The following is a 22,628-nucleotide window of genomic DNA, read 5'->3' as shown; positions in this document are numbered from 1 at the left end:
ATTGAAACAATCAGGTGCTTTAAGCCGTAGATCAGTGCCAATTACGGTTTAAAAACTATCAGCACTCGGTCAAACCATTAAGCATGGCTCATTTATTTGTCTGTTGGTTTCGTCATTGTTTTTCCGTCTCTTTCCTAATGTTGTTATACACATGCCATGTTTTTTTATATGCTAAGTGCTGTTATTAGTATACTTCTGTTTTTCGGGATGCCAGAAATTCATGCACATCTATGTGGAATTGCCTTCTTACAGAAGTAGAATAAAGAGTATTTTCTCTGTTGATTCGTGTTGTCGATACCTGAAGCAGAAGGCTTTTGGTCTGAAGAATGACACATTCACTACTTCCTGGGTTCACTAAACCCTCCGTTTCAAACAGAGAAAGCTCAGTCTAAAGTCAGAGCGATCACCTGTTTCTGGGTTCATTTCAGGCAACACACTTCCTGTCAATTAAGAGAACAGAGCTGCGTGAAGTGATAGCAGGCAGTAGGTTAAGCTCTGATAACTACTTAAACTTGTTGTTTATTTACATCGTTGCAAGCAGTGCTCGTTACGTGGGTGAAGACGTCACCTTCCTCCTCCCTTCCTCTTCACCTGTAAGCGACACTTTTACCAGCCAATACCGGCTCAAATGCAGTGCGGTTGCAAATTGTCTTGATTTGCGTTTGCACCAACTGTCTCAACAAAACTCACATCATCGGGCAGTAGCCGCGTTATCTGTAAATAACCACTCGCATTAAGTTATTTGTCTCAAAATGTCACAACCTTATTATCAGCGGGAATTCGTACATTTACTGCAGAAGTGAAAACGATTTGCCAAATATTGTCGTTATAGACTTGAATTTCGACCACCCATTTACAATAAAGAGAAATTATATATATATATATACATATACATACATATACATATATATATATAGTACTTGGGACAAAAATATATGACATATCATACTGTTTTTTTTTGTTTTAAAATACAACATGTGTGTTGTCACATGTACTCCTAAAGCCTGAAAGTACAGTAGTGGTATATATGAGATTCTTAGCAAAGTCATGATATAATTTTCTTTTGTAGCTTGAGTTAGTTAAATATGTGTGTGCTGTAATAGCTATATTATTAACTTAGTTGTTCAACCAATTATTAACAAAGTTTATTCACAAAAATTATTCGTTAAGGTGTGTTCATTTATTAATCAAGATTTTCAGTTAGAACTTTAATACATACTAGCTTTTTGCTTCACTGTTAAATGAAATATTAACTAAATCAAATTATTTAGTCTATTTTATTTAAATTAAAATATTTGCATGTGAATGGGTGTAGACAGACACTTCCTAAATAATCTCCATTGTGTTTAAATAAAGCTTGGTCACTTTTATGTGCAATATTCACTTCCTTGACACAAGGGAGAGCAGGCTAAGACGTTAAGAATACAATGCAATGCTACATTGCAAGCAAGCAGGTGTCGCAGCAGCCAGTACCACTGAAGTAACAGCATATTTCACATCATCATTGCCAAATCAGTCAGTTGCGCGACTACCGTCATCAAACCAAAGTTTTTCTCAGTATGTCATGCGTGCAACCACACGAGCCGAGCCGTTGAAGATACAATGTGAACATTGAGACAAACACAGACGCCAACATTGTTCGTTCATCTCATCCAGTATACTTTCACAAGACGGTTATTAAACACTCACGACAAGACTTCATGTTGCACGGCTCACTCGCATTACAGAACGTGATGCCGTCACAGCGAGCAAGAAGAAGAGCAGTTTCATAGACCGACAGCGCGAGGAACACACAGTTCAACGGTTGTTGTTGTTTCCTGAGCTCATGCTCGCCTCTATTCGCCGATGTTCTTCGGGAATTCAGACACAGTTCAACAGTGAAAAACGAAATCGACAGAGGAAAGACGTTTACTGCCGTCTGCAAAGAAGCAAAGGAGAAATGTGTTTCGACATTTTTTCTTGCCGACTTCGCAGTACTTTCAGCAGAAACAGTAGAGCCATTAAAGCCGAGCCAGTCCTCATTAAAGAAGCTTGAACAGTATTTTGCTTCTATTGCAGGATTAAGATAGCTCAATAAAATGCTTCGATAACAGCAATATGAGCCTCTGACACTAAGGTAGCGTCGTGCCATTTTTTTTTATACAATATCAGAGTAATAAATGCATTTAGTTATCCAGAAAAGTTTAACATAATTCAATATCTCCTTTCAAACAGCTGAGATCACCAATACATAAACACTCATCACTGTAAATGTTGTTGAAGGGATTCATCTTTCAAATGCATAGCACGCCATCATCCTTCCTCATCTAAGGACAGACATGCTTAGCTTGACGGGGCAATAAGAAGCGATTAATATATGTCTGCTGGGAAACAGAGACCGCAGCTGGCGGTGTTTCTAACTCGGCCATGAACATCACTGTTGAAGCAGTAACGAATTTACTTCGTCGCCCTCACCATAAAGAACTTTTGTAAAATGTTATCACGTTATTCACTCCATGAAATTACCAGTGGTTTCTATGGTGAGCAACAGATGCTTTATAGTGAGTCATTTGTTGCAGTCACAGCTATTTTAAATCTTTTTGCTTTTTTATATAGCAGTGAGACACGTGCCAATTCGGTTCTGTCTTTTGCCTCTGCTTTGATAACACATCGCTGCACTACTTCAGCCGAGGTTTCAGGGAGAACACCATCAGCCGTGAAATCAACAATAGCTTCTCGAAAGGATTAAAAGGAGCTGAAATAGTATTTCAATATTTCAAGATCAAACATTCGTATTAATGGCAGCAAATACAATGGCATTGTAGGCAAAGTGATTCAATGAATAGCAGTGCAGGTTGCTGAAGCCAAAGGAGCAATCAAAAGTCAGATGCACCGTTTGCAGCAGAGGCAGTGCCTTCATTGCTCACTTTGCTCAGTGAAACTAAAATTATGACACGAGATAAAAGATGCAAAAACAATTTGCTATCATCACTGTTTCTGCTCTGTTTTCAAAGCCTGAGCTCGTTGATGGTTTTGAAGAAATGAACAAACAGGCTTTTGATTACTGCCAGCTCTCTGTCAATGGAAGTTCGTTGGTTTGATAGTCTACCACAGCAGATTAACATTACCTCAATTAAGGTAATGACCCTGTTGAGAAAGGCTTAGTTTTCAAGCCTGATAACAACTCTTTTCGCATATCAATGTTACGCAGAGCAGAGATTACGGTTGCGTCTCGCAAGATGATGAAAGGCCGGTTACGTGACTGTAATAAGAGTGTCATCATAAACCCGAGGTTCAAAAGTCAGTAGCATAAATAAATTAATCGTAGCAAAGCACATCCGGCATTCATTATATTTTTGCTGATTGACCACAGTTTTACTTAATAAATTTACTTCAATTCTAATTTTACCATTAGTGACAAAGAAAGAAGCTTATAAATTCTGGCTTTTTGTATTTCTGCATGCGACACTTCAGGTTCCTCCGAATCTCGAGAGCCTAGAACTATAATTTAATTTCTTTATGTTATTTAGTTTGGATAACACTTAATAGGTAGTTGTCCAAACAGCCGATTTTTATCAGCCATGTTATTTCACAAAGACAGTCGCCTTCCAGCCAAATGAAGCCCACTGTTGTAGTTTGGCCTTCAGTTCTGTTAGGCAGCGATGTTACTGATAGTGTAAATATCTTGTCCTTTGCTTTATGAAGGTGGAAATCATTGTCACGACTAAACTGGGGTAATTGTGCATCATATGATTCAGTAAAAGACATCACAGTGAGTCTGTTAGCAGAGGCAAATACCGGCTAACACTTCGATAAAGAGTGACACGAATACAGTCGTAAGGTGAGCTTTTTCAGCATCGGGGCCTATAGTCAGTTTTTGTAAAATGACATTCAAATTTAAACATCTGCCTTTTCTAAAATGGCAGTCAAAGATATGCCTGAGTAGAGAGAGAGAGAGAGAGGAGATTGCATTACATGCTCATCGACAGCACATTGTATCCTTTCATTTCAAACTCCTTTGTGGTGAGAGTTATCTGAAATCCTGAAAATTTTATAAGAGTTGCTTTACTGAGCCATAATGCCTTTTCAATGCAATGTAATGTTGCTTGAAGTCATTGCATGTTTCATTCGAGAACACGACTTTAAATCACATTCAGCGAGTTTAGCTGGATTGACAATCGTAAGCCAGCCTTGCTCTCTATCAGCAAAAATGCAAGCGACAGCCTCAAATCGTTCCTCCATACCCATGAAGAAAGAAATCATCACCAAAACATTTTAAAACGCTCAATTCTGTATTGGCGACTTAAGAAACCGAATATACAACAGTTTATCTAACATCTACACCTGCAGGCAAAGTTTTTTCATCTCGACTCACATCTCTGTCCACACTGCAGCTCGGCGACGTGGAAAGGTAGCCGCATTCTGCATGATGCCTGCTGGTCCTTTCAGAAAAGAAACAGCTAGCTGCACACTCGACCGTCAAATCAGTCTTTCAACTTTTCTCTTCGTCACAGGTAAAAGAGCAGAGGCTGCCAAACCATCAGTGTGAAGCCGATCGGCTTACGCTTAAGTTGTCTAGAGTTGAGGTTACTTAAAGGTTTGAGTAGGCAATTTTGGTGTTGCAAACAGTCGCACATTTTCGATCGTTTTGCCAGCACAATTGTTGGGCCCAGTTATGTGAATATCCATAGAAAAGCAAGAGACTATTTTAATGTTATTATTTGATCTTTTTCTCTCAACACTCGAAAGTTTCTGCAAGTTTCAACAGATTTATTTCTTTAACTCGAGTTCAATATGACACATAAGATATTTATTGCTTCTTGCTTACTTTCACTCATCCACAGTTATCATCACTTCATTGAGCCCTTTTCACTAGTTAAATAGACTGAGTTGTGGTCATTTATTGCTTCCTTTCAGACTAAATTACCAAACTCATTCCTTCTGCCTCATGCTGAAGCCCTGATGATCAGGCTCAGAGCCTCTCGGAAAATGGATGGAATCTGTTTCGGGGAAGCCTAGACATGTTGAATACTGCACTGTACTCTCACATGTGTTTGTCATATCTATTCACAATCATTAGAGGAGAGTCATTTTGTCAGTAAAAAGATCTGTTACTCCTGTGAACAGATTTGAAGATTTATTCTCTGCTGAAGCAACTCACATTTAAAAGTGCCCCCATTCAAAAGCAGCTTGTCAGCAGCCATGAGTCAAAACGAGCAGATCAGAAGATTCAGGCTTTTGAATCACTTACCTGATCACGATATTTGTCAGCCAGTTGCACCAATGTTATTAAATTACCGTTTACTGATGCCTGAATAGAAAGGTGATCGACAGAAACGACATACGAACTAAATGGTCCGAAATAGTCTTATAGTCTTATCATATATGGTGAGCATGAGCCAAAATGGTCAGGGAGTTAAAAATAGCAGACTTTCATAAGATTATGAAACGGAGGTAAATGTGCTTTTTCTAAATAAAATAAAGCACTTTTTTGTGGAATTACTTCAGATTTTTTACTTTTTTATTTAGTTTGTCATATCATAAGTAACAAGTGAAAAAGAGAAAATAGTAACTGATGGTTAATGCACCAGTCGATAAAATTGTCATCAAATATCATCAGCAGTTGTATCAACTGCTTCATCTTCTTCTTTGTCTCTTAGAACAGCAGAGTTCACCACCAAATTCCCATTTCTAAATCATCTGTCTACGTGCTTTTCTTCATTCACAGCTTGTTGCAGCAAGCGCAGTTGTTACATGTTGTTTACCACACTGTTTGTTTCATTTGTTTAAACAATATCTGTAAAAGCACAGAATACCGTTAAATATCATATAAAAATGTGTGTATGTATTTGCACATGAAACAACATTTGTGTAAGCACTGTGCTCCATTAAAATTCTTTTATTTCTTTGAATGTTTTCTTGAATTGATTCCTCAACATACATTGACAAAATCTTCTTTCTGCATTCTTCTTTTAACATTTCAATGAATTGTGTCATATAAACTAGGTTCATTATTTCTACCTTAACCTTCGTTAAAAATGTTGCTTGGTTTAAATATTTGGTGTCGAAGTAGTAAATGTTGATTCTCATACAGCGTTATTATGAACAGTTTTCTGCCGCGTACCCAGCATATGTTGCCGAGTTCAGACCAAATAAAGCTATTCAAATGTAGTGTCAAAGGTTACATGAGACTCAAAGTGACAAGGGGTCCGAAAACAAGGCATAGTATGTCCGTTAGTTAGCGAATCACTGATAATCACAAAATTTATTGGCTCCTAACATATTCAACACGCTGAAAATTGAATTATAGATACGTAAAGATGTTAAACATTCATCATCATTTCAGTAAATATAAAGGTGTTAAAGACATGGGTTCTCACAATGTTCACAATATTATCATGTACATACAAATAAAAACAAAATAATGAGCTGTTGGGGAATGGAATGACACTGGAAAATATATTTGTGCATGCTGGTATTGACAGCCAGACTTCTCACATACAGTGAGCGTAAAGTAGCACGTATTTCTGACTCAATTTGCGCTTCTGACTGGATCGTGCGGCAGCTGCATAGCGGCCATACGCATTTACCTTTTGCTGTAAGTTTCAGCGGTGGTGAATAACATGCGAGAGTGTTTGAATGAAAGATCTTCAGGTGAGTCGACGCTGGTAATACTGGGGAAAGATGATTGCGAGCCGTTACGTAACACAGGCTCGTTCGAATGCATTCTCGATTAAATAATTTTGTATTTTGTACGCCAACAGATGTTGTTGACCAGACGCCTAGATTCAATAAATCCAGTTGCGATGTAGAGCACATTGCAGTGTTCATCCGCCTGGCATCCGCGCAGCGCCCTTAATAGCCATTTCTCTTGTGAATAGGAATACTTATTTTATTCCTTGCATGCATGAAGGCCAGAACCGCTTCGGGTGTGATCAACATTCAAAGATCAGTATTTCGATTTAATTACAAAGCACTTTCAGCATTCTAGGGGAGATATCGATAAACAGGGAAGGCCAGACTAATTAGATTCACAGCCATACTACATTTTCCATTACCACTGGGCATTTTCTTTAAATAATATTAATACAATCATTATTTTCTACAATTTGTATTAACACGCTAGATTTCATTTAAAATATAGCATACTCTTTGCAAGTTCATACTGTCTTAAAGCAATATTATCTAAATTTGCTGGTGACAAGTTTGATTTGGTAGCTTGCTCAAATTTATTGTTGAAAAATACAATATTTGAAGTTGCTTAAGTTAGCTGCTTCTGTCATTGCTTTCAACTTTTAACTAAAGTTTTAAAATCAATTATAAATTTGTGTCATTTAGACTGAAAATGGAATAAGTCATTAGGTGGGAAGAATATGATAACTGCAGATTAGTTAATACTATTTAGCTGTATTATTTGTTTTAAAACTGCGTTTCAAATGTACTCCAAAGGAGATAAAGGTGTTGTCAACATTCAATGGGCACTTAACCAAAAAGCAAAATGATTTCATAACAAATAATGTCAAAGCATATTTTTAAATTTTGGCGTGTTTACAAGTTGGGTTTCTAAAATGTTGTACTGCATGCTTGTATGTAAGATGCATTAAGATGTATGCTGTAGCATCAGTTAAACGAGCATTTAACAAAAGACTGAAAACATACATTAATAACCACAGGAACTGCACTTTTTATTTGTAAAAGCTGTGTGTTTAGCACCAGATTATAAACTTTTATGTTAGTGCGTATGAAAAGTGCAGTGGTTTAAGTGAGTTATGTGCAAGCTCAGGGAACCACAAAACAGGGTTTAAAGGTATTACAGAATCAACAGTGCAAGTTTCTATTACAGTTACATTGTTGTCAGTTTTTTGTTAATGCTATGAGCTGTGGAATGCTTGTGTAAAGTTGGAGTGTACTGTACAGTTGATCATGTGTTACAGTATGCAAGATTATCAGAGGTTTAGAGGCCAAGAATGCTGCACGGTGTCGTCATAGTTTTATTTTGGTCTGTTTGTTTCTTTAAGACACTTACATTTTTTGTTTTGTTTCTATACTCCTCTGAAAGCTGCACAGATACGTACAGTGAAGCCAGACTTACTATACAACACACGGCGTGTGAAATTATGCGATGCAGTCGAATACGTGCGAGTCGCTGCTATAATCGATTTATTTTCAATTACTTAAAGCTTGCGTAGGAATATTAACATGTTAACACGAAAGCACCCATCTCAATCAAGTTTTTCTGCAATCATTCTTTCATCCATTGTTTTCGCCTGAAATAATCGCTACATCACCCATAACTTCAGGCATTGTGGTCCGCGAAAGTACGTTAAACTATTTCGAGACGAGTCGTGATCCATCTTTTACTACGCCAAATATTCCAAACAGCGAAAACATGCAATCATCAGCTTTTTATTTGCTTTTCGGCTCAAACAGCTTTCAGTGTCTGCTTGGCAGCACCCGACTCGTTTGAGGCTTTATAGTATTTTACGCAAAAGGATCACAACTCTAAAGACGCCAGAGACGTAACATGATACCGAATGCGTACCATCGCGCGAAAGCTTAAAGCACTGTGTCGGGGTTAGTCAGTTTTCTTTAAACAGAGGCCAGAATTTACAGTATAGCAGTTAATATATTTGCGACATAATCCCGTAGCGCCGCAGATGATAGAAGTGTTAAAATATGAGACAGAAAGATCAACCAATTTCTTCGTTTATTAATAACCACTTTTCATCAGCTACGACAGATTATGTGATTTCAACAGAAATTAGCATGTTAAAGATGCACAAGGAGAAATGTACCTGAGAAAAGCTTCAGGCAGTTTGTGGCTTACGGTTTAGAGACGGTTTAGTCACTGAAGATATCGCGTTTGGATGGGTGAATATGAGCACAAATTTCCAAGTAGGAAGTCTTCTTCCTTTTTGAGGATGCCATTAACACAACAGATTTCACAGGGCGTCGAGGACACGCACTCACCGTTCATCACGCTTGCGGCTAGTGCCTGCCAATACTGAGCCAACCATGATCTTCCGAACCAGTGATCACCGGAAATCTTCTCACCTTCTTCGACAGCCGTAACAATACATCATCTGCCGTTCTCCATCGCTCCCTAAAAATAACATGTAATCCTTTCTCGACGATTGCTTGTTCGTTTCACCAGTGTTGCACTACTGTGTAGTACAAATCACATACAAGGCCGCATTCTTTTCTGTGTTGTGCAAACGCAGCAATAACTTTCAAACTGATGAAGTTGAAATTGGCGATAAGTTGTTCTGGCGTGCAATATTCGTATTAACCGCCGCAAGAGTTAACTGCAAGAGTCTGGCAACAAATAACATTTAAGATAGTTGAGAAACCAGATAATAGTTAGAGTTTTCACTACCAAATAGATTTAGTTTCGCACAAGAAGATAAGGTTTCTAAAGTCGATTTCATGTTGACCAGTAGCAGCAGTCAAAACATAATGGCTGATAGTATATCGGGCCAGTCATTGTTATTTTCAGTTTGTTGGTGACTGATTTTATATGTTAGATGCTGGGCAGTGAATTGAGTTTGTTGATATTGAGGTACGGATAATTGTCTCATTTATATTTTACCAGGTCTGTTGTTGTGTCAATGTTATTGATATATATCACATATACATTGTACTAGTCTTGATTAGTTATCCAGAAAGTTATTTAAGACCAAAAGAAATGTAAATGAAGATTCAAAATAACTTTTCATATTGCCCGTCTTTTCAAGTTCAGTTCAAAATGGTCAGTATTTGCTTTCCACATACAAAAGCTTGATTTCGTTGTTCAAACAGAAGGTTGTTACCATGTTATTGGTTGGTCTTCAGTCATCAATATTCGCTCATAAAGTTTACCGATAGTTTACTTCTTTAAACTTGTAACGCGCTTCAGAGAGAAATATTTGGAAAAAGCTTACGCAATATGTGTTATTAAATATTGCGGTAAAGCATATATGTCAAAGTAGGTCATAAATACTGTAATAACAACGACTTAATTTTCATTTCAGTTTTGCGTTTGTCGCAATGGTTTCAACTATCAAAAATTATCTTAATGCCATTCCCATTCACTATTGATTTACGAGTTAAAAATTAATATTTCTGCCAAGAAATTATATAATAGTTTGTAGCCATCACATATTTTATAGCCCAGTGCAGTAAAAATAGGGAAGTCAGATTGTCTCAACAACAACTTTTTTTTTTAACCCTTTCAATGAAGGGCTGAAAAAGTTGTTGTTGATTAGTCCGACTTCCTGTTTTACTGCACTGGGCTATAAATATGTGATGAAACACAGGCTGATCAGTAGTTTCTCTCACTGGGAAAGACTCGAGAAGAATGTGGAGAAAATAAGCTGCTTAGCTCATAAATCAATAAAATTGAATGGAATGGCATTAAGATAATTTTGATGGTTGAAACTTCCATTTGCACTAAAACAAAACACAAAACACTGGAAATGAAAAACAAAGTCCAGATGTTTTTTTTCCTCTGTTGTTACATTGAGAAATTATGACCCTACTTTGACATATATAGCTAACTTACCACAAATGACAATAACACACTCATTAGCATTAAAGCTTTTTCAAAAATGTTTTCTCCTCTACAGAAGCATTCACAAGTTTAAAGTAAATATCAGTAAACTTTATGGGCAGATCTTGTTGTTTGCAGTTATTAGTAACATGAAGTAACAGTAGCTCTGTTTGTTAATAAAGAATCAAAAGATATGGAACAAGAAAGCAAATACTCACCATTTTTTAAGACTAGACAGAAAGACAGACAATGTAGAAAAGTTATTTGACTCCTCATTTCTTACATTTCTTGACTTTAAAATGCTCTGGACAACTTATTAGGATAGGTACAATGTTATCATAATCCATAGTTATATATACTAATAACATTGACACAGCAAGCAATAACTGGACCCCTGGTGGGCTCCTTCACGGGGACGACTATCCAAAGTACACCAATATCAACACTGAATGATTCACTGCCCAGCACTCCGTAGCACATAGTAGTCCCAACCAACTGAAAATGAATCCACAATATTTGTTGTCTGTGTCTTTATCATTACAGTTGTGGTGTAGACGCTGCTACTGGTTAACGTGGAGAACCATTTTAGAACTCCTTAATGTTCTTGTGCCGGTGTGAACGATGCTTATGATGTCAGGCTGTGAGCTGAGTATGTGGTGGGACTCACTAGCTATTATCTGGTTTCCTCTAGCTAATGCTAAATGTTACATTATTTTTGTCAGCCGAGATACAGACGCAGGTGAACTGGATATTCAGCCGTTAACTTGTAGCAGTTAATGCAGTGTACACATAGAGACAACTTATCCTTAATTTCAACTTCCAGACAGAAAAGCATACGTTTTAAAGTTACAACACAGAAAGAAAGTCAAATAAATCATTTCATTTTATTAAAATGCAGCCTTGTGAAAAGCATGTGGTTTTAGCAGTAATTTACTATACACACAGTAGCAGCATCAGACAAATAATGTCAATCGTCAATAGGAAAAGGGAAAGAAAGGATTACATGTGATTATTTTTTAGGAGGATGTTGATGAGGATACATATGGATGCCATTGGACACAGCAGTCCAGAAGAAGGTGAAGGATTTCATTAGTCCACTGGTTCTGTAACATCATGGTTGAGCTCAGCATATCTCTAACAGGCCTTGCTACAAAAAAATACAAGCATGATGAGACTGATGTGAGATGCGTGGCTCATTTTCATGGAAATCTGTTAATGTTAGTAACATCCTCAAAAAAAAAAAAAGGAAAGGAAAAAGGCTTCCTGTTACTTGGAATTTGTGCTCCGCATTTCACCCATCCAAAACTCCACGATCTTTTAGTGACTAAACTCTCTAAAGCCCTAAACCCTAACCATTACGCTTTGCCAAAACTGCCTAGAGGGAAACACTTCTCTCAAAGGACACATTTCTCCTTTGTCATCTTTAACATGCTAATTTCTGCTGGAAATCCACATAATCTGTCATAGCCGAGTAAGAGGAGGTAGTTTAATAATGAACCCAGAAGGAAAATTGGGCTGAGTCTTTCTGTCTCATATTTTTGCTGCACTTGTCATCCTTTCCTCTGGCTCACAGGGTTTATAAGTCACCAGCACGAATCGTTCTCTGTAATTTGCCTTCTTGTTTAAAAAGGAAAACCACAGCCCTGCTATTTGTTCCCATTTGGAAAGTCTGACTGGAAGCCTACTTCACGACTGAACACACACATTCAGCTCATGTTACGCCCTCCTGAAGAAAGGCTTTCATCTTTAGAGTTGTGGACTGTGGGTGCACTGCCACACGAAACACACTCCAAGTGAAATGAACTTGAAGTCTCAGGTTGCCCTTGTTAATGAAACAGATTTAAGTAATTGATTGAAAAGTAAATAAAGCTGATGAGCTGTATTTTCACTGTTTAGATATTTGTATTAAAAGATAAGATCACGATAAAACAAAATTCAGAAAAAGGAAAATAGTTTAACATACTTTCATAAGTTTTGAAACACTGGGACATGATGATCTCTTGATTATTTCAAAGATCAGCAGCGATGAAAAGAATCGATTATAAGGAAAGAAGCGATTGAATTAAGGTCACTTACGTATGTTAATATGTTCAATATTCCCAGCAACAGTATGAATTAGAAAATAAATCAATTATAACGCTGACTCACACATACTGTTTGTAATCAAGGTTAATTTCTTTTTGCAATGTTGTTTGTACCTTGGAGTGGTTCTAAGCTCACTGTACACAGTATCTGTGCTTTTTCAGAGGAAACTAGAACAAAAAAATAAAAAAATGCTAGGATATATCTTAAAAAAGGAAATAAGAATGAATTAGTAAGAGCTATGATGTTGCAAATGCATGTTCTGGCCTGATGTGTTCTGGTAATCCTGATAATGCTGCATATATAACACATAGTCAACTGTACAGTACACTCCAACACACACAAAGCCGCATAGCCCGCAACGACAGAAAACAAAACATGTTGATGCTTTAATGTAACTTGTACAGAAACTTTACTGTTGTTCTGTAATGCATATTTAATTTTTTGTTTTGTGGTTCCACGAAGCATACACCTTAACCTTCACTTAAACCACTGCAATACCCTTTTTTTCATACACACACTAACATAAAAGTTTATAACCTAAATTGCATTTAAACACACAAGCATACAAATAATTACAAATAAAAGTCACAGTTCCTGTGGTTCAGTTAATGTATGTTTTCAGTCTTTTTGTTAAATGCTCTGCTTAACTGGTCACTACAGCATACATCTATGTAATTTACATACAAACATACAGTACAATCTAGCATTTTAGAAACCCAACTGTACACTTAAACACACACCAAAAAATTCTAAAAAGTATGCTGATGATTAATATTTGTTATAAAAATATTTTAGAAAAGTTTTGAAGTTATGCCCATTGGAATGTTTGACAAACACTCTTTGCACTCTCCTTTAAAGATACATTTGAAATGTTGGGCTTTTTAAAACAAATAATACAGCTAAAATGTTTAAGATGCGCTTGTCTACAATATAGTAACTTTATTACTTCACAGTTGTCTGTTGTTTCTTCCACTCCCTTTGCAGCCGTGATAAGTGACTTGGTATTTTAAAGTTGAGAACTAAACATTTTCAATCTAAAATGAGCTTCATTTTATAATTAGTTTTAAAACTTAGTTAAAAGTTAAAACTTTAATGGTAGAAATAATTTAAACAGCTTCAAATATTGTGTTACACAACCATAAATTTGAGCAAAGCCATTTACCAGGATACTCAAACATTTAAGCATCACCAGCTTAAGGATTTTAGATAATATTGCTTTAATAAATGAGACAATTGCTTAAAAGAGAGACTTGCAAAAATTATGCACTATATTTTAAGTAAATCTAATGATTATTTTTTCAGTGTAGAAATAATGATTGTAGTATGAGTTATTTAAAAAAGAAAATGCCCAGTGTAATTGTGAAAATGTAAGTATGAAGTTATTGGATCCTAACAGTCTGGCCTTTCCTGTTTATAATGGAGCATTCTAGAATGTAAGTGCTGTAATTAAAATCCAGAGCCCTTTGATCTTTTGGATGGTGACTCACCCAGGAAGCTGCCTAATCAATCAAGTAATGTATGGAATCAAGTCATGTTCATTCTAAAGAGAAGTAATAAATGAAAATGAAAAGAGATGGACATTGTTTCAAAACATGGAACTTACTTCATAGGATCTATAGGCTGAGGATGAACCACCTCTGTACTTACATCACCTGTTTGTGGATCCGAAGGTCCTGGTCAACAACATCTGATGCAAAAATACAAAAATAAATAATGTAAGATACTAAAATTATTTAATCAGAATCATTTCAGGCAGGCCTGTATGTTGCATAATTAGTAGCAATGAGGAATGCACACGAAATCACTACGTTTTTTCTCAGTATTACTAAGCGTCGACTCACCTAGAGGTTCTTCATTCAAACACTCTCGTGTTATTCCTTACCACCACTGAAACACACAGCAAAGATTGTGCATCAGCTATGGCCATATACATGCCACTGGATCTCCAGTCAAATCAAATTAGTCAAAGTACATCTCTTTCTTTACTTACATATATATGTGAGAAGTCTTAGTTAAGCTGGACACCAGCACATGCACAACTACTAAATATATTTTTCCAAGTGTCATTCCATTTTAACATTTAATTCTGCACCATTTATTTGCTCATTGTATATACACATGAATGTTATGGACATTTGATGAAAATTTCATGTCAACAGCACCTTAGAACTATTTATCAAATGATGGTGATGTTCAAACGATTTTACCCGCTTTCTCTATCTATAAATTCAATTTAGTTGCAGCGAATGTTAGGATTTAATCAGTTTGATGATTAATCAGTCAGTTCCAGTATAAACTAAGCCGGACAGCTTTTACATGCTTTGTTTTCAGTTTTTGAATCTCTGCTAATCACTGAATCATGTAATAACTTTACAGACACTGCATTTGAAGTAAAACTGTCACCTTCGACTCGCTGATACTGTATACCAGACAAATACAAAGCGGGAAACTGTCTATATTATAAACATATATGCAAAAGTCAACATTGCTACTTCATTTTTCAAAATATTTAAACCAATGAGGTGAAATCCTAACATTTTTAACGAAGGTTGTAAAGGTCAGAAATAAATAAATGAACTTCTAGTTTATATGACACCTAGTTCATTGAAATGTTAAAAGAGTAAAGAATGCAGAAAGAGATTTTGTCAATCTTAATATGTTAGGAATCAATAATTCCAAAGGAGGTCATTCAAAATAAAGAATTTTATTAGATTTTAGTGTCTACCAAATGTTGTTTCATGTACCAAATACATACACACATTTTATGAAATATTTAACAGTAATTCAGTTATTAACACAGATGTTTAGAGCAAAATGAAACAAACAATTAATGAACAAAAACAAACATGATAATGGCAGCAAAAACACACTGTATGCAAGCAAAGCAGTGAAATACAGAAAAAGCACATGGAGAACAGATGATTTAAATGTAAATAGGATGAGTGAGACTTTCTGCTGTTCTAAAGAGAATAAGAAGATGAAGCAGTTGATTGCACATTTTGATGATATTTGATGACAATTTATCATTTAGACATCGCATTTAAGCCATCAGTTTTTCTGTTTTTCTCTTTTCCCTGTTAAAAAAAGTATGATATGACAAACTAAAATAAAAAGTAAAATCTGAAGTGGTTCTAAAAAAAGTCTTGTTTTTATTTAGAAAGCTTCATTTTGCTTCCAGTTTCATAATCTTATGAAGTCTACTGTTTTCATAACTCCTGACCATTTTGTGTCTTTCACTAATATAAGGATAAGATTTTATAAGATCTCTTTAGCTGTTTGTCCATTGCAGGATTTCCCCTGTCCTACAGGTCACCTTCCTCTTCAAGGCATCAGTTAGACAGAGTGAACTACACAACACGAAGTGCAAACTGGTGACTAAATATCGTGATCAGATTAAGTGATTCAAAGCCTGAATGCTCCTGGTCTGTCGTTTTGACTCATGAACAGGAAATATACGGCAAAACAACGGATGTGAGGGGGCACTTGGCTAAGGACCTCTCTTCCAACAAGAAGTCATCTTAAATCTGTTCCACAGGAGTAGCAAGATGCTCCACCACCGACTTAAAATGAGCTCACATCCTAATTAGAACTGGTTTATTGGATAGATATGACAAACACATCTTGGGGTACAGTGCAGTGTCTTGGCATGTCCCAAAAAACTACAGAAACAAGTTCCATCCACATTTTTCTGTGAAACTCTAGGTGTCTGATCACAAGGACTCAATATGAAATAGAGGTCGGGTTGGTCTAGTTTGGGTCTGAAGAGGTATTATAAATGACCACAACATAGTCTATTTAACTAGAGTGAAAGAATCAATGGAGTGGATGATAACTGGTGATGAACAGAGAAACAAAATTAAAAACAAAATATAAAGAGACTACCCGTGTGGTCGCTATAATGGGTGTCATGGTGAGACTCAGGTTAAAGAGTCATCTGATTTAGGGTTTGCAGGCTTTCTGAGGAATGTTGAGAGAAAAAAAGATCAAATGTGCTTATTAAATAGTCTCTGCTTTTCTATGGATATTATTCTTTATAACAGATTTGGCAGATTTGGCTGGGACCACAAGACTTGTAAAGCTGGTCAGATGATGTAGAAGATTTATTTATCATCACAAAAACCTCTTTCTCAAATTGTCCCCTAAAATGCCCTCAACTCTAGACCAACTTAAACGCCAGTCAACTCACACTGATAGTTTGGCAGCCATCTCTCTTTACCTGTGATAGAGAGAAAAGTTGAAAAGGAATTTGGTTGACAGTCAGAGGTGTGCAGCTTCAGATGCAGGGGCGAGACTTCACCGCTGGCCTTGTAGCTTTCACAAATGAAAAGGACCAGCAGAACCACTAACATCATGCAGAATGCAGCAATCAAAGCCTTTTTCCACGTCGCCAGGCTTACTATAGTGTGGACACAAGGAGATAATGAGGATGGAAAAACACTCCACAGATTGTAGATGTTAGATAAACTGTTGTATATTCAGTTTCTGTCACCAAAAAGTACAAATTAAAACATTTTAAAATGTCTTTTGAAATTTGTGTGATTTTCTTCTTCCATGGAACATATAGAAGGCTTTTGATTTGCAGAATGTCCTGCCGCTTTTTCTCAATAAATGAAACAAAGGTAACCACAGTTGTCAATCAATACTTCCACTGAATAATGATTTAAAAGTCATGTTCTCAGATAAACATACAGCTTGACTTCAAAAATAACCATTACATTATCATATTAAGAAAAGGCACATTACTGGCTCAAGAACAAAGCAAACTCCTCCTTATAAGATTTTCAAGAGGTTTCAAGATGCTCTCTGCAAAAAGGTTTGAAATGAAGGTTTCTGAATGTCTTAACTCAGTAGCACATGTAATGCTCTCAAAAAAAGGCATATGCGATACTTATACATTTTAGAAAAAGACTTGAATTTATGTTTTAGTTTGAATGTCATTTTACAAAAATGACTATAGATTTGATGCTGAAGAAAGATAAAGCTCACTTCGACTGTGACTGTCACTTTTATCAAAGTGTTAGCCCGGTTATTTGCCTCTACAATAATAATTTCCACTGTGATGTCTTTTTTACTGAAGTCAGATCATAGATGCTAATTACTTTGAACGATCGCGTATGTGGATTTCGTGCCACTGCCTCTTCATAAAAAGTAAAGTTGATAGGAGGAGCCTTTTGAATGTTACATATCAGGCAACATCGCTGCCCTCTCTTCAATGTTTCCTGGAACTGGAATGACTGTGGGCAAGGGCTTCCCGACTGGAACTAAAACAAGAGAACGGTATGTTTTTAAGTGAAATAAATATACATTAAAATCAGCTGTTACAAAGAAAATCAAGACTACCTATTAAATTGTTATCAAAACTAAATAACATAAAAGAAATTAAATTATAGTTCTAGGCTCATCAAGTTCAGTCCTGAGGCCCTGAATATGCACATGCAGAAATACAAAAAAAGCCAAAATTTATAAAGCTTCCTTTTCTTTAATCACTAATAATTTAAATCTAAATTAAATTAAATTTATTAAGTAAAACTGTAAATTAATCAACTGTAAAATATAATAAAAATCACAGATTGTCTTCATCATTTGTATACTGCTGACTTTTTAGACCTCAGATATCTTTATGATGACCTCACCTATTACAGCCACATGTAGCCTTTCACTCATCTTGCTTGAGACTCTGGCTATTATTCTGCTTCACACACGAATCGTTGATGTCTGAAGGAGTTGTTATCAAGGCTAAGAAACAAGCCTTCTCATGAGGGTTAGACACCTTAGTCCTGTTCAGGGTAATGTTGTCTCTCTTTAGTGAGTAGATAATTGGCAGACTTCCATTGGTAGAGTGGCAATGAATCAAAAATGACTGATTCACTTATAACAGGACCATCAACTGAGAGCTCAGGCCTTCTAAACAAGAACTTAAGAGAAACAGTGGTAATTAACTCTAAATTGTTTTTTACATCTTTATATTGATCATAATTTTAGTTTCACTAGACAAAGTGGATGTGAAGGCACTGCCTACCTTTGCTTCAAACCAACCATCTCTGTTTTTTGATTATCCCTACTCAGCAATACACTATATATTTCCCATTGATGCTTCTTTGTTTGCAAATGCCATTGTATTTGCTGCCATTTATTACAGATAAGCCTAGTCTTGGAATATTGAGTACCTTATTTCATCCTTTTAACTTTTCTGAGGAAATGTTGTTGGATTTCACAGGCTGATGCAGTTGTCCTCCTCAAAACCTCCAGCTGTGAATGCTCAGGCAGGAAAATGGAGAAAAGCCTGAGGCAAATATATACAAACTGTTATCAAAGCAGAATATATTTAAAAGACAAGACCAGATTGGCATTAATGCTCACTGCCTTTCATATAAAAGCAAAAAGGTTTAAAATACATCTAAGCTGTGACTGCAGCAAATGATTTCCTCTACACAAAAGTTTTACATCTGAAGACATATACACCATAGAAACCACACTGACCAATTTCTATAGGTGTCTGACAGCTAGTTTATCAAAAAGTTCTATTTTATGGTGAAATTTGACAAAGAATAAGAATTCATTTACTGGGCCAGTGATGTTCATAGCGGAGGATTTAGAAACACCACCAAGCCTTGAGATGCACTCATATTCCCCAGAGTCACTAGCCTTAGCAGACATATAGTAATCTCTGTGCCATGCTCAAACTGGGCATGACTGGGTCCATAGATGAGAAGGATTTTGAAATCAGAATTTATTTTGGTAAGTGGTATTAACAATGCATTTGAAGATGATGAGATTCCTTCAACAACATTTGGTGATGGGTTGACTGTAATATTCGGAGTGATCTCCACTCTGATTTGGAAAGGAAATGTGATATGTTTAAACTTTCTGGATTAACAAATACATTTATTATACAGTATTGTATAAAAATGCTTTGACATACCTTGAATGTCAAGAGTGATCACATTGCTGTTATCAGAGCATTTTATTGAGCTATACAATGTTATACAATAGAAGCAAAATATATTCAAAGCTTCTTTAGTAAGGACTAGCTACAAGTAACTTGATAGCTCTCGTTTTCTCTGGAAGAAGAGTACCTGAAGTCCATTACTAAAGAAAAATGTCAAAGAACCTATTTCTCCCTTTGCTGTACAGACAGCAGTAACATTATCTCCTGTCAGCTTCGCTTTTTCACTGTTAGACTGGTGTCTGAAGACCTAAGCAGGAACATCAGCAGATATTAGAATGACATAGACTCAGAGCAATTCTCTGTACTCTGGACTGATGTGTCTTCTACCTTCACTGTCAGGTCTATGAAACTGCCTCTCTTTTTGCTCCTTAGTGACAACATCACATTTATGTTCCAGAGTGGCCATTCTGGCATCTGGTATATAGAGTCTGTCCGTAGTCTGGCCGCGTTTAATAGCTAAAATCTTGTAGAAGTTGTATATATAGTTGGGACGAGACTCAGACTGTACACGTCTGCTTGACATCTCAATGCCACATTTGTACTCTCTTTCAACTGAGTCAGTTCGATAAATGAGTTGCAATACCTTTATAGACATACCTGTGAGGAAGAAAGGTTTTACCTCTAGATGTGTTGGTGGGTGCTAACAGAAGACTGATTTAACTGTGGTGGTGTGAATACCAGATTTACTTCCAATTTAATTACTGAAGCCTGAAATATCTTACGAGCATACCAACCTTAGCCCCTAGCGGGTTCATTTAGCATTGCATTTGACATTCTACAAACAGTCTGATTTCATCTGCCTCTGGTGTCCAGGAGTCTTAGGATGGTGCATATAAAACATTGGCAGGGAAGGAAATTGTTAAACATATTTATAAGCTTCCTGAGTGATTGGAGTTATTTTAGGAGTGTCTGTCTACACCCATTCACATTTAAAATGTTTTCATTTAAATAAAATGGGATTTAAAATGAATTTGATTTAAGCACATTTCAATACAGTCAAGCAAAGTAGGTATGCATTTAAAGTTCTAACTGAAAATCTTGATTTCTAATAAATAGACCACACAGCACGACTGAATGAACACAGTAGTTGTACATAAGCTGTTAATAATTGGTTAATAATAAAGCTAATAATATAAGCTATTACAGCACACATGTTTGGCTAACAAATTACAAAAAGAGAATTACATATCACGGCCATTTAAGTCCTCATGTCCTACCACTTCCCTAATACTTTCCAGAATTAGGCATGTGACAACACACATGAACATGTTTTAAAAACAAACAGTATGATGTCATATATTTTTGTTCAAATATATATATATATATATATATATATATATATATATATATATATGTATATATATAATTTTCTTATTAATAACACGTGGTCAAAATGATTCCAAATCCTCATAACGATTGTATTTAATGTAAACCAAAATCAACCACTACAGTAAAATGTACAGATTCCACTGATAAATAAAGGTTGTGACATTTTGAAACTAAATAACTTAACAGAAGGCTGAGAATTGAGTTATTTACAGACTCAAGTGCAGGCTTCTCTGCTGATGATGTGGAATTTTGTTAAGATTGTTAGACAAAAACAAAAATCAAGACAAGTTTATATCCAAACCACCTTAGCATCCATTTGAACCAGTATTGAGCAACTAGAAGTAAAAGTGTCCTTACAGGTGAAGAGGAAGAGGAGGAGGAAGGTGACAATCTTCACCCACACATGGCTGAGCACTTCTACCAGCGTGTGCCCAAATGTTTCGCTGTAGGACAAAGTGAAGTTTAGATCGAGGGGAAGAGTTGTGTATCAAGGGCTTAACCTCTGCCTACTTATCACTTCACACAGCTCTGTTCTCTCTTTCAATTTGACAGGAAGTGTGTTAAGCCTGGGAAATGACCCAGAGCTGGGAATGTCTGCCTGACTGGATTTGAGGCTTCTGACAGAGCAGGAGGATGGTTTAGGTGGACAGGAGGTGGAGGTGAATCTATGTCATTGTTTCAGGTAAAAGCCTTCTACTTCCAGGTAAACACACAGATCAACAGAGAAATGCTCACTGATTACTTGCAAAAAGGAAGACTTGACTCTCATAGATGTGCATAGTTTCTGAAAAAAATGTCCAAGAAGGCAAGAATACATACTTCACAATAGCACTTTTAGCATATAAAACATGACATATTGTCAAGTATAACAACATTAGAGGACTTGGAAAAATAATGACAGAAACTAACAGACAAATAAACAAAATTGTACGCTATTATTATCTGGTTTATTCGAATGCTATTCGTTTTTAAACCATGGTGAAAAGCAGTCTACAGCCACAGAAAACACCTGATTGTTTCAATTCATTTGACTTATTTATTTTTTCTTTAAAATGTTAAAACCCAAAACAGGATTATTAGTAGAGCAGTGATTTCCAATCTGATGAAGGCAGAGTACATCCCCAGCTCCTGACCAAGCTGAAGAATTCATCTGATAGGGACATACTACACAATTCATGAACAAATTCACTGCAAGTAAACTCAAATTCTCTCTTTTAGATGAAACAAATGTCCAAAGGGGGCAGAACAAGAGACTGATGGAAAGGTGACGACAATAAAGGTGGCTTCCTTTTCCTCTACTATGATTAATGCAGCAACAGCAAGAGAATGCAGCCATACTAAGCAAACACAAATAAAAAAAGAGTATGACAGAATGAAGAGATTAAAAATGAGAAGAAAGTTGTCTGGATAAAATAAATACAGATATTACATAAACCAGTTACAAAATAGTTAAACATAAAACACAAGCGTAGTTCAAGAATGTAGATTTTCTAGAAGGTATGAATTAAACATATCATGCTAGTCATCATTTCCATGACATCATCAGTGACAGAGTATCAGGGCACTAGTTGATGGAAAATCACGCAAGATGTTTTACCTTCATTATCTCGTAATACAGAACTGTGGACTCAGGACTAGGGTCAATGTAACTAATCCTGGAGGTGAGCTTCAAACACATATTCCAATTCATTTATGCTTCCATGTATCTATTTGAATTTATTAATTAAGTGTAATCTGGATGGTGACATGATTGTCTCA

General features: G+C 36.1%; 1 protein-coding gene and 1 pseudogene across 1 annotated transcript in view; one reads left to right on the top strand and one right to left on the bottom strand.

Moving 5' to 3' along the window:
• LOC122346819 (regulatory-associated protein of mTOR-like) overlaps positions 1 to 15,993 on the top strand; it is a 124,174-nt gene extending 108,181 nt beyond the window's left edge. Inside the window, 1 exon segment of the mRNA XM_043241673.1 lies at positions 15,882 to 15,993. Coding sequence (XP_043097608.1) covers positions 15,882 to 15,993 — 112 coding nt within the window.
• A 1,777-nt stretch (positions 15,994 to 17,770) lies between these two features.
• LOC122346818 lies at positions 17,771 to 22,548 on the bottom strand (annotated as a pseudogene).
• Between the last annotated feature and the right edge of the window lie 80 nt (positions 22,549 to 22,628).

Source organism: Puntigrus tetrazona, chromosome 6 (genome assembly GCF_018831695.1).
Source record: "Puntigrus tetrazona isolate hp1 chromosome 6, ASM1883169v1, whole genome shotgun sequence".
NCBI classification, from domain to species: Eukaryota; Metazoa; Chordata; class Actinopteri; order Cypriniformes; family Cyprinidae; genus Puntigrus; species Puntigrus tetrazona.
This window is presented reverse-complemented; position numbering and strand designations above follow the sequence as displayed.